The sequence below is a fragment of the Schistocerca americana genome, chromosome 3 (genome assembly GCF_021461395.2).
Source record: "Schistocerca americana isolate TAMUIC-IGC-003095 chromosome 3, iqSchAmer2.1, whole genome shotgun sequence".
In the NCBI taxonomy this organism is placed as follows: Eukaryota; Metazoa; Arthropoda; class Insecta; order Orthoptera; family Acrididae; genus Schistocerca; species Schistocerca americana.
In genome coordinates this window covers 843,689,786-843,702,243 of record NC_060121.1, presented here as the reverse complement: position 1 = coordinate 843,702,243, position 12,458 = coordinate 843,689,786, and the positions used below count along the sequence as shown (strand labels likewise).

General features: G+C 40.8%; 1 protein-coding gene across 1 annotated transcript in view; it reads left to right on the top strand.

Annotated features, from left to right (window-relative positions):
• Positions 1-12,458, top strand: part of LOC124606432 (beta-2-syntrophin-like) — a 301,467-nt gene that overhangs the window by 277,324 nt on the left and 11,685 nt on the right. The window contains exon 7 of the mRNA XM_047138414.1: positions 357-532. Coding sequence (XP_046994370.1) covers positions 357-532 — 176 coding nt within the window. The remainder of the gene's footprint in view (positions 1-356; positions 533-12,458) is intronic.

The window sequence follows — 12,458 nt, the reverse complement described above, 5'->3', positions numbered from 1 at the left end:
ATTTAGAAGTGGGAAGCAACCACTGCTTTACAATTTATCTTACCCACCCTTCTATCACCATTAACAGCTTCTCTGTTGTATAAAAGTCTTTTCACTTGGATTATAGCCAACATTTCTTTCTCTAATACTTAGTGTTTTTCTTTCTTGAACTCGTCCTCTTGCAGATAAAGAAATCAGAGTCTTGAAGATTATTGGTCCCTTAGATTTATATGCATATGTTGATGACTACTGACTGAGACTTTTTTATGCTCTTTATTAGTGTTGTTTAATTTATTATGTAGCTTTCTTACAGAGATAATTCCATTTGTATTTTTTTTAAATAGAAAGCTCTTTATTCCTGCTTGTCTATTTTGCAGGATGCATATGGCGTAATCAAGTAGCTCAACTCCTTCTTCATTATGAGGAGGGCTTCACGCTACTTGATGAAACAGGCCGCACACTTTGGAAGTACCCGTATGAGCGTTTGCGCTCCTCTGCTGATGATGGAGCTCGCTTGCTTTGGCTTGACTTTGGCAGTGAAGAAGGAGAAATGGTATGTATCACTTACTGCCATAACATAGTACCTTCATATAATATCAATTTACATGATGGTAATACATTGGGAGGGGTAAAATACAGGGAGCGAAAGGCTATTTACAATTTGTACAGAAACCAGATGGCAGTTACAAGAGTCGAGGGGCATGAAAGGGAAGCAGTGGTTGGGAAGGGAGTGAGACAGGGTTGTAGCCTCTCCCCGATGTTATTCAGTCTGTATATTGAGCAAGCAGTAAAGGAAACAAAAGAAAAATTCGGAGTAGGCATTAAAATCCATGGAGAAGAAACAAAAAATTTGAGGTTTGCCGATGATATTGTAATTCTGTCAGAGACAGCAAAGGACTTGGAAGAGCAGTTGAACGGAATGGATAGTGTCTTGAAAGGAGGATATAAGATGAACATCAACAAAAGCAAAACGAGGATAATGGAATGTAGTCGAATTAAGTCGGGTGATGCTGAGGGAATTAGATTAGGAAATGAGACACTTAAAGTAGTAAAGGAGTTTTGTTATTTGGGGAGCAAAATAACTGATGATGGCCAAAGTAGAGAGGATATAAAATGTAGACTGGCAATGGCAAGGAAAGCGTTTCTGAAGAAGAGAAATTTGGTAACATCGAGTATAGATTTAAGTGTCAGGAAGTCATTTCTGAAAGTATTTGTATGGAATGTAGCCATGTATGGAAGTGAAACATGGACGATAAATAGTTTAGAGGAGAAGAGAATAGAAGCTTTCGAAATCTGATGTTACAGAAGAATGCTGAAGATTAGATGGGTAGATCACATAACTAATGAGGAGGTATTGAATCGAATTGGGGAGAAGAGAAGTTTGTGGCACAACTTGACCAGAAGAAGGGATTGGTTGTTAGGAAATGTTCTGAGGCATCAAGGGATCACCAATTTAGTATTGGAGGGCAGCGTGGAGGGTAAAAATCGTAGAGGGAGACCAAGAGATGAATACACTAAGCAGATTCAGAAGGATGTAGGTTGCAGTAGGTACTGGGAGATGAAGAAGCTTGCACAGGATAGAGTAGCATGGAGAGCTGCATCAAACCAGTCTCAGGACTGAAGACCACAACAACAACAACAACAACAACAACAACAATATATTGTTTCAGAATATTTTTATCTTACATTTGCATATAGGTAATATATTATGTCTTTGACTGCAACAATATCTTATGCTCTCTTGCATTAAACTTACAAGGAACCCCCTTGAGCGTGAGGTTTGGAAGTTCAATCTGTAGAAAGGCTCATTTGAAAATGTTATGTTAACAACTATGCCAGGAAAAATATTAGCTGCTAATGAGTCACCATGTGCATCAGAAAGCTGACAGAAAATGAGTGTCCAGGAAGTGCAGGGATCAACCTTCTGTGGAATGTATGTATCACACTTCACAAAATGGACATTTTCAACATTCAAGAAATGTTCCAAACAAACTATTAACTTGCACCCTGAATACTGAATAAAAAATGGTGCACCACAATCATCACAATGGTTTACAACATCAAGATCAAAGGCAAACTCCTTTGGAGTAACAGTACATGCAGGATGTTCAGCTAGGTATGCACTCTTAAAGAATACATGTAAAAACATATTAGTGTAACGAGGTGATGAGAACTGATGGAAGTTCGTTGATTTGGAAGAGGAGAACAAACAGCAAGGTCATCAGTCCCTAAGAACTGATGGAATGTGATGGTATGTAACACAATTTGAAACAGTTTGTGGTGAGGCTCATTGTGAAACTGACTATCCCTTAAGGCATAGCTGCAGGTTGCACGATAATATATTTTAGAGGCATGGGGGGAAGAAAAAACTTCCAGAGGGTGAATTTGTCCAGTGCTTCCAGGTGGTATGAATTGCAATGTCACACAATTTTTAGGAGGAATAGTTTGCTCTAAAGGAGTATGATTTTTATATGTAGACCAGGAATCAACCAAATGCAAGTTCTTTGACCAGTTATTGGCCAGAAGCAGTGCTGATATCATAGTTGTAATTCTCTTATGCCCATTTTCCTACTCTTGCTTGCTATGACATAAATATTCTCTACTACCCTTGCAAGATCACACACACAAGAATGAATCACAGGGGATAGAGCACCTCTAACTTCTCGCAACGTAATAAATAACTTTCCAGCCAATTTACCATCCACATTAACAGTTGGCATAATTCTATATGAATGCGTTAAAGGATTGACGTTAGCTGATCTTGATACACTGTCTTGGTACCTCTAATCTCCAAGGTTCCTTTCATATGCAATTCCTCTTCAAATGCTGATTGGTTGGAGTTGAAAACAAATTCTTCATTGAATGATGGGATAATTTTGTTTATCTCATCTACAAATTTTCAGGCCGATTCTATATTTTGCTATGCATCGTCAAGTTGACACTTTGTTGAAATTTTGTTACGTTGCATCATCCAATTCTGTAGCACTGTTTGAAGCTATGCAACAATCCACTGCTTCCCCTGAAATCACTGTAATCTATGGCATGTGCAGTTTGATGTGCATAATGTAGTAGGTCACTATCATCCATATCCTGTAAATTATATCGAGCATCCTTGAGGTGCACTAACATCAATTTTTGTAACAAGTGCACCTTCTCCTTCCTTGAATATCTGTAGTTTTTCTTATGCACTAGTTGGTCATATTTCTGTGGACTTAGTAAAAAAAACTACTATGAACATATTTTGAATATGTTGCAAATGATCTTCCATGTATGTAATTATGTTTAGTACCCACTTCTTGGATAAAGACTGTCCTTTACTACATTCCACTGGAGATGGGATTTGTGGCTCCCTGTCTGACAAGGATGATGTACTACACAACTCAACACCTGTTTCAGTATCACTTTCACATGTTAAGCATGTATCATCATCACTATACTCCTCATGTACGGTGTCTGCACAGTCAAGCTTATGCAACACTACACATTCCACTGACTCCTCTTGCAGAAGCACTAATATTTCATCTGCCTCTCCTTTTTTAACTCTGCAATATTCCTTGGATTTCTTTCTGTTGAAATATCAGCTTTGGCAACTGTTGTTGTAGATATAATGCAATGTTTGCTGTGTTTATTGTTCCCATTGCTCTTGCACTGTAGCACTTTTGTGAGTTACTTGTTGTCTAAGCAGTTCAACTATGCTCCATAACCTCATGCTGTGCTGAGCATTTGGAACCTCCTGTCCTGCCCCCTGTTGCCATTAGCAGTCTATATTGTGGTTGCATGGTGGACAATATTTGCAATATTTGGGGTGTAAAATACCGTAAACATCATTGGCCTTCTGAGATCTCACACTCAAGGGGTTCCTTGTTCCTGAAAGTGATTTCCCAAATGGATTTTTTTCATATACAAAACACTCATCAGTCCTTGCTTTTTAAAATCCTTCTCATTAATTGACAATGGTTGTGCATTGATATTCAGCTTTCAGATAGTGTCTTAAACCATCCGTGTTTCTAGCCACTGCTTCAAGACAAACTGATAAGAACAAGAAACATGTAACAGACAGAATTCAGTGTGAATTTGACCATGAAGTGAGTGAACAAAAGTCTCTCTTGGCAGATTAGGCTGTTCTGAATTCATATGGTATGCTTTGTACTATGAGGATGGACTGGATACAAATGAACCTTTAGTAATAAAATTTTTTATTATTAAAAATTGATTCAAATTTTCTGCTTTGTTATTTTTCTACATACACACCCATCATATAGATACATTTTTGCCATGAACAACCATTTGAAATGCCATTTTCATAAACATTATCAAGACATGACAAACCTGTTGGACACAGACTCTTCACCAACAACATCCCAGAGTGGCCCAAACAATTCGTAAGTCACACATTGGAAAGTATGGTCTGGAGGCTGGATGTTTAAGGACAGTCCAATATGTATCACGCAATGTTTCTAAGTCTCGGGTTCTTCAGCCAACGTTCGTCTGACGATTTTACTGACGTTTCGCCAGCACGAGTAGCTGGCATTGTGAAAGCTGCACTCTCGATTGCCGGTGGTGAACTGGAGCCGAGCTCATGGCTGCAAACTATATGTACCTGGCGCGCCAACATCCGAGGGCTTCTCCACAGTCATTTCCGGTGCGGTTCTCCTCTTGCTACCTGCGATGGTCGTTCGCTGCAGTACAGGAAGCCAGGATCGTTTACCTTAAGGCTTTCCTCTTTCTTGTTGAAGCTTTTCCCGTGTTTGTGTATTTCTACAGCTTCTCTGAACAAGCGCGTGTGATAGTGCTTCTCTACAGCCAGAACTTCCGTGTCGGCAAATTTTATTACATGTTCGGTCTCACTCAGTGTATGCTCAGCCACGGCCGTTTCTCCACCTGCCCCAACCTGCAGTGTTGCTTATGCTCTTTGATCCTGGTGTTGATTGATCGTCCAGTCATTCCAACGTAAACTTTTCCACATGTGCATGGTAAGCAGTATATTAAGCGGTATATTCCCGACATTGCAAGTGGGTCCCTATTATCCTTCGCTGATCTAATACATTCTTTGATCTTCCTTGTCAGTTTGAAAATTGTCTGTACGCTGTGTTTGTGCAATATACGGCCAATTCTGTCCGTCACTCTGGGAATGTATGGCAGAAAGGACGTAACCGACATTTCTTTTCCTGATTTCTTACTTTACCGAGTGTTTGGCTCTGTTACACTTCTAATATAATTTGTGGAGTACCCACTGCTCCTCAGAACACTTTCCAGATGTTGCATTTCGCGTTTGAGGTGCTGCGGCTCACATATTCGATCTGCTTGCGTTATGAGCATATGAATCATGCCTCTTTTCTGGCTCGGGTGGTGGTTTGATAATTTGTGCAGGTATCGGTCCGTGTATGTCGGTTTTTGGTACACGCTATGTCCCAGGTTTTCACTGTCCCTTGTGACCAGCACATCTAGAAATGGTAGTTTTTTGTCCTTTTCTGCTTCCATGGTACATTTTATGTTGGTGTGGAGGCTGTTCAAGTGTCTTAGGAAGTCACCGAGCTGTTCTTCACCATTGCTCCACACAATGAAAGTATCATTGACGTACCTGTACCACACCTTATGTTTACAAGTCACTGAGTCCAGTGCCTGTGCTTCGAAATGTTCCATGAAGAAGTTGGCCACCACTGGACTAAGAGGACTACCCATGGCAACGCCTTCCAGCTGTTCGTAGAAATTGCCATTCCACATGGAATAACTCATGGTGAGACATGCATGGAAGAGCTTTATGATGTCTTGTGGGAAAATGGAACCAATGTGCTACAGAGCGTTGCTGAGAGGCACATTTGTAAACAAAGGAACGATATCAGATCTGACCAGGATGTCATTTGGTGCAAGTTTTAGTTTCTTCAGCTTCTCAATGAAATGTCATGAGACCTTTATGTGTGTGTCGGTCTTCCCCACGTGCAGCTGGTGCAGAGAGGCCAAGTGGTTTGCCAGTTTGTATGTTGGTGAGCCAGGAGTGCTAACAGTCGGTCTTAATGGAACATTGTTCTTATGGATCTTAGGTAATCCATACAGCTGAGGTGGTAGGGTTTCCGTGTTGTGCAGGTTTCTCTGTATGTCCACCGGCAGAGAGGACGCCTTGATTAACTGATTCGTATTTCGCATGATACGCTGCGTCAGATCTGTGCTTAGTTTTTGGTATGTCGCCGGATCTAATAGGTCTCAGATCTTTTGCTCATAATCTTCGTTCTTCGTTATGACGGTGGCATTCCCCTTATCGGCAGGCAGTACCAATATACTTTTGTCAATGTTAAGATTCTTAAAGCTTGTACCTCTTCTTTCTTCAGATTGCAAGCTGGTGGTTTAGCTAGGTGCAGTATCCTGGCTGTTTCAGTGCGTATTTCTTCTGCTCTTTCACAAGGAAGGGTCCGAATGGCCGCTTCGGTGTTAGCAGTGATGTCCTCCATAGGTATAGTTCTCGGGATGATAGTTAAATTCCCTCCTTTTTGAAGAACAGACACTTCCTCTTCAGTCAATTGCCGTTCAGTGAGGTTGACCGCTGTGTGTGACATGTTGGGAATTGCCTTTTCAGTCTGCTTCGGGCATCTTTCAGACTTTTTCTTCTGTTGCTCATTGCAGCGTTCGAGTTCGTTCTGCTTGCTCCTGTGAGTGGTGCTGTCGATCTTGTCCCAGTCGACTCGATGCATTCTGCTACTTAGTTGATAGAAAATGTCCAAAACTTCTTGATCCATTCTTGCCAAGTCTCTCTGTGTTGTATAAATTCACTCACGAAGAAAATCCCGTTCCATTCTGTTGTAAATATGATGTGCTTGGGTGGAGGTGAATAGGCGCTTACATTTCAAGAACTTCAGTGTAGCATCTTCATCTCTGCACCGCAAAAGGAAGGCGAGAGAGGACATCAAACGCGCTTTCTTCTTCCATCGTTGGTCAAGGCGTCGGTACAATCTGCAAATTCCTCCCCGTAGAGGTGTAATACAAAATTGTTAAGGCTTTCGTGGCCACTTGTTGACAAACTGCCTATTTGCTTCTGTCTCGGGTTCTTCGGCCGATGCTCGTCTGATGATTTTACTGACGTTTCGCCAGCACGAGTGGCTGGCATTGTCAAAGCTTCACCCTCCATTGCCCGTGGTGAACTGGAGCTGAGCTCGCGGCTGCAGACTATATATATCAGCTGTATATTGCACAAACATGGCATAAAGACAATTGTCAAACCGACAAGGAAGATCAAAGAATGTCTTAGATTGGCGAAGGATAAAAGGGACCCACTTGCAATGTTGGGAATATACCGCTTACCATGCACATGCGAAAAAGTTTGTCGGAATGACTGGACGATCAGTCAACAGCAGGATCAAAGAGCATAAGTGACATTGCAGGTTGGGACAGGTGGAGAAATCGGCCGTGGCAGAGCATGCACTGAGTGAGGCCGACCATGTAATAAAATTCTCCGACACGGAAGTTCTGGCTGTAGATGAGCACTATCACACCTGCTTGTTTAGAGAAGTTGTATAAGTACACAAACACGGGAACAGCTGCAACAAGAAAGAGGAAAGCCTTAAGATAAATGGATTCTGGCTTCCCGTACTGCAGCGAATGACCGTCGCAGGTAGCAAGAGGCGAACCGCACCATAAATGACTGCGGAGAAGCCCTCGGACATTGGCGCACCAGGTACATATAGTCTGCGGCCACGAGCTCGGCTCCAGTTCACCACCAGCAATGGAGGGTGAAGCTTTGACTATGCCAGTCACTCGTGCAGGGGAATCGTCAGTAAAATCATCAGATGGACGTCGGCCGAAGAACCCGAGACAGAAGCAAATAAGCTGTTTGTCAACAACTGGCCACGAAAGCCTTAACAATTTTGTAGGGTTTCTAAGGTTATTGCATGGATTATTGTTAAGGTGTGAGGTCCACTGTTGTCATGGAGAAGCAACACTCTTATGACCTGGGTGTTCCACCTTTATGAACTGTAAGCAGGTCACATTTTGGGTAGAAAATCACAATGATTGGACCTCAAATACTGCCTATATTCATGTAGGAAATTGACCTTTACAGTGTCAGAACACTGTGGCCACAACACCCGTTTCATAGTGTACGATGATTTTTTCCTACTGTGTGGGTCGTGAAAATCGTGTAGGTAATTGCAACTAGCACATAATTCAGTTCTTCATTCAGAAACTTCAGAACCATGTTATTTGACACTGGGCTCTCAACTCTTTCTGAATGATTGACTAAACACTTCTATAAGAAATTAGACATGCATGGTTAATTTCCAATCACCATTGAAAAGGTTCTGTGCTGTGTTGTTGATGTGGGGACAGTGCAAGCAGCCCATGTTTTCAGCAAATTCTTCTCCTTTCTTGAACTCTTTAGACAAGTGCCTCATGTAGGATCATGGAAGGGTTGGGTTCTTTCCCCATATTGCAGGAGTAAATAATGTCACATTTCATCAGCATTAACATTTTTTTCACAAGGAACTATATTATGGTGTGTTGTGTGACAGCAGAGTGCATCCCTCTTTCACTCATGGCAGCACCTACTAAAGACATGGAGGATTGGATGTTCCAAGATCACCATTCAACTCAAGTAATCCTCCTCATATGAGTTTAGAATATAGAACAACTGAAGACTTAAAATCTTTAAATGAGTTCATGATCTTGCTTGGCACTTTATTCATAAATGTTTATCTTGACCACTCGTTACTGTGTTGTTCGCAGTGACTGGCTTTGGCTTACTGCTAGCATCAGGTCATTAATAGATCATTATTGGTGATGTGTACAAACCATTTGACATTGAAACTCATACCAGAATACTCTTAATGAAATGACGATGGCAGTAAGCCAAAACCAGTCGTTATGAATTTTATAGTAATGTGCAGTCAAGACAGGCATTTATGAATGAGGAACATTGAAACTTCACATATCCAGTGTATGCACAAATGCCAGAATCAACACATAAATAGTCCGCAGCTCGCAGTCTCTTGGTTGCATTCTCACTGCCCGAGCACGGGGTCCCAGGTTAGATTCCCAGCGGGGTCAGGGATTTTTACCTGCCTTGAGATGACTGGGTGTTTGTGTTGTCCTCATCATTTCATCTTCATTCATGCAATTGGCGAGATTTGACTGAGCAAAGGTTGGGAATTTGTATGGGCACTGATAACCACGCAGTTGAGTGCCCCACAACCCAAACATCATAACATCAAGTGAAAGAAGAATGTAAATTTTCAGATATTCACTGTTTTTAATTACTTGTAAATATAATTTTTTTTTTAACTGTTCATGACAGTTTCCTGCCCTTTCTATTTGGAACTAACGTTTTTCTCTGCACAGTTAGTATTACTAACATCCTCAATAATATGTTTTACATTTCCTAATAGTTGTCTCCTCAAAGCTTCCTTCACATATGTCAGTATTTGATAATAAGTCTCTTCTTGGTTCCTTTTCTAAAGAACACGGCCAATTTCCTCTTTCACCATTTCCCAGTCTGAGTAATTGCTCTGCCTATAATGACCTAGACATTCATCTGCATACATTCCTCACAAGCCACTCTATGGTGAATTGCAGAGGGTACCATGCACCACTACCAGTAATTTTCTTTGCTAGTCAAATCAAAAATGGAGTCTTGGAAGAAAAACTGCCTATATGCCTCCATATCAGCCCTAATTTCTTTTATCTTGTCTTTGTGGTCCTTAAGCAAGATGTACATTGGTCAGAGTAGAAATTTACTGCAGTCAGCTGAAAATTTGTGGTCTCTGAATTTTCTCAAGAGTATTCCTCAATATGAATGTTGTCTCCCATCCATGGGTTCCTGTTTGAGTTAACACTGAGGTGTTGATCAAGCCTACCAGTAACAAATCTAACAGAATGCTCTTGAATTGCTTTGATGTCCTCCTTTACTTTGACCTGGTGGGGATCTCCAACACTTCAGCAGTACTCAAGAATGTGCCCAGTGTTCCATATGTGATCTCCTTAGTAGATGAGTTACACTTTCTTAAAATTCTCCAAATAAATTGAAGTGGACTATTTGCCTTCCCTACTACCATCCTCACCTGCTTGTTTCATTACATATTGCTGTGTAGTATTCTGCGTGGATATGTAATGAAAGTTACTGTGTCAAGTAACATACCACTAATGCTGAATTCAAACATTGCCAAATATTTCTTCATGTTAAGTCATCCTGTGTCCTACAGTCACTCATTGATGATATTTTCCCATATACTACAGTGTCATCAGCAAACAGCTGCATATTGCTGCTTCCCCTAGCTGTCAGATCATTTATGTATATAGAGAAGAAGAACAGTTTTATCACACTTGCCTGGGGCACTCCTGTTGATACCCTTGCCTCTTCTGAATACTTATATCAACAGCGACATTTTGAGGTACATTACTTAAGAGGTCTTTGAACCACTCATGTATCCGGGAAACTATTCTGCATGCTCAGACCTTTATTAACAGGCTGCAGTGTGGCACCATGTCAAATGCTTTCCAGAAATATAGGAATATGTAATCTGCCTGTTGCCCCTCATACACTATTAGCAGGATATCATATGAGAAAAGGACAAGATGAGTCTGCATGAGTGATGCTTTTTAAATATCTGATGATTTGTGGACAGAAGGTTTTTTGTCTCAAACCAATTTATTATTTTTTCACTGAGAATATGATGAACAATCTGCAGCTTATTATATTCACACTGAGAATATGATGAACAATCTGCAGCATTCTAATGTTAAGGTTATGGGTGTGTCATTTTGTGGGTCCTTTCTTTCTACCCTTTGTGTAAATACAGAGTTACTTCAGTTTTTGACAGCCACTTGGGACTTTGTGCTCCACAAAAGATTCACAACAAATGAATGCAAGCTAATTAATGGGTCAGCATTGTGAAAACAAACTGGAATTCCATCCAGACCTGTCAGGGATACCGACTTCTATGTCTTCTGTATGGGAACCGGTGCAGTGATCAAATGATGGTATGTCTGTATGATCTTCCAACATGAGCCAGACAATTGAAACTCCAGGTAGGAATATCAACAATGTAGGAAAAGATAGATTGCTACTTACCATAAAGAAGACACGTCAAGATGCAGACAGGCATGATTAAAAGACACTCATATATAGCCTGTGACCTCAGCCTTTGTCAGTAAATGGCATGCATACCAGCCCGAGATGCTGGAGTTCATGGTCATGTTTTGTGTGCTTCCTTTTGTGTGTGTGTGTGTGTGTGTGTGTGTGTGTGTGTGTGTGTGTGTGTGTTTTGCATGAATGCTTTCTTAAATGTGAAGTTTAAAACTTCAACTTTTGCTTTGGTGCCTTCTATTGGCACACCAAACAGGTCGAGTGACTGGACAGAAGCTTTTGATCCACTTAGTCATTTTAAGTAGGACCAGAATTTTCTTGAGTTCCAGGCAAGATCTTTCACTAAAGTGTGATGCTGAAAGTTGTTGTATGCTTCGTGCAATGATCTTTTTATGGGTGCATGAATTTCTGTTGACTTTTGCCTGTTGAGATTTCCACATTATTTTTTGGCCCAAGAGTTCAAGTATCTCTGCTTCCTCACAGTTTTCTAATTCTGTAAGTAAACCATGGTGGGGCTTTTCTCTCCTTAATTTGCTTACTCACAAAACACTTCTCAAGAGTAAAATTTATAATTACTTTGAACTTTGCCCATAATTCCTCTAAATCTGTCAGTTTGGAACTAAATGATATCCGTTCACTGTCTGAGTAAGATGCTAACACCTGCTTCTTGGTTCTTTTGAGAGCAAATACTCTCCTAGTCTTCTTGATGGATTTATTGACTGTAACATTCATTATCCCAATGATATCATGATCACTAATCCCTTTCTCTATACTGACACTGTGGATAAGGTAATGTCTGTTTGTAACGCTTCCATTTGGTGTTGGCTGTCAAAATAGCCACCTCAGATGGTTTTCAGGAAACGTGTTCAGAGCTGCTTAACAGGACTGTCTGTCTACACCGCCTACAGAGAATCCATAGATATCCCATTCTATCATTGATAGGTTAAAGTTGCCTCCAAATATTATTGCATAATCAAGAAATTTCTGTGCTTCTGGGTGTAGACCTTCTTTGAATGATTCTGAAAACATTTAACTGGAGTTCTCCTAGGCTGGTTACTCATGTATGGATAACTTCACAATTAGACTCAACTTTTACCTCAATAGAAAAAATATGTTTGTTGACTGCAGTGAATACTCCCCCCCCCCCCCCCCGCCACCCCCTCCCCCCCCCCCCCCCCCCCCGCCGCCCCACCCCCCTGTGGCATCTAACCTGTTTTCCCAATATATGTTCCATAACTCTTTAAATATTTCAGAGCTTCCTACTTCATGTTTCATCCAACTCTCAATTCTAAGAATAATCTGAGTGCAACAACTTTCCTAGAGGGCTGTAAATTCAGGAATTCTGTTTCAAATACTTTTAGCAATTTACTGTTGAAATTTTGACAGTTAAAGTGGCTTTATTTTGTTTCCA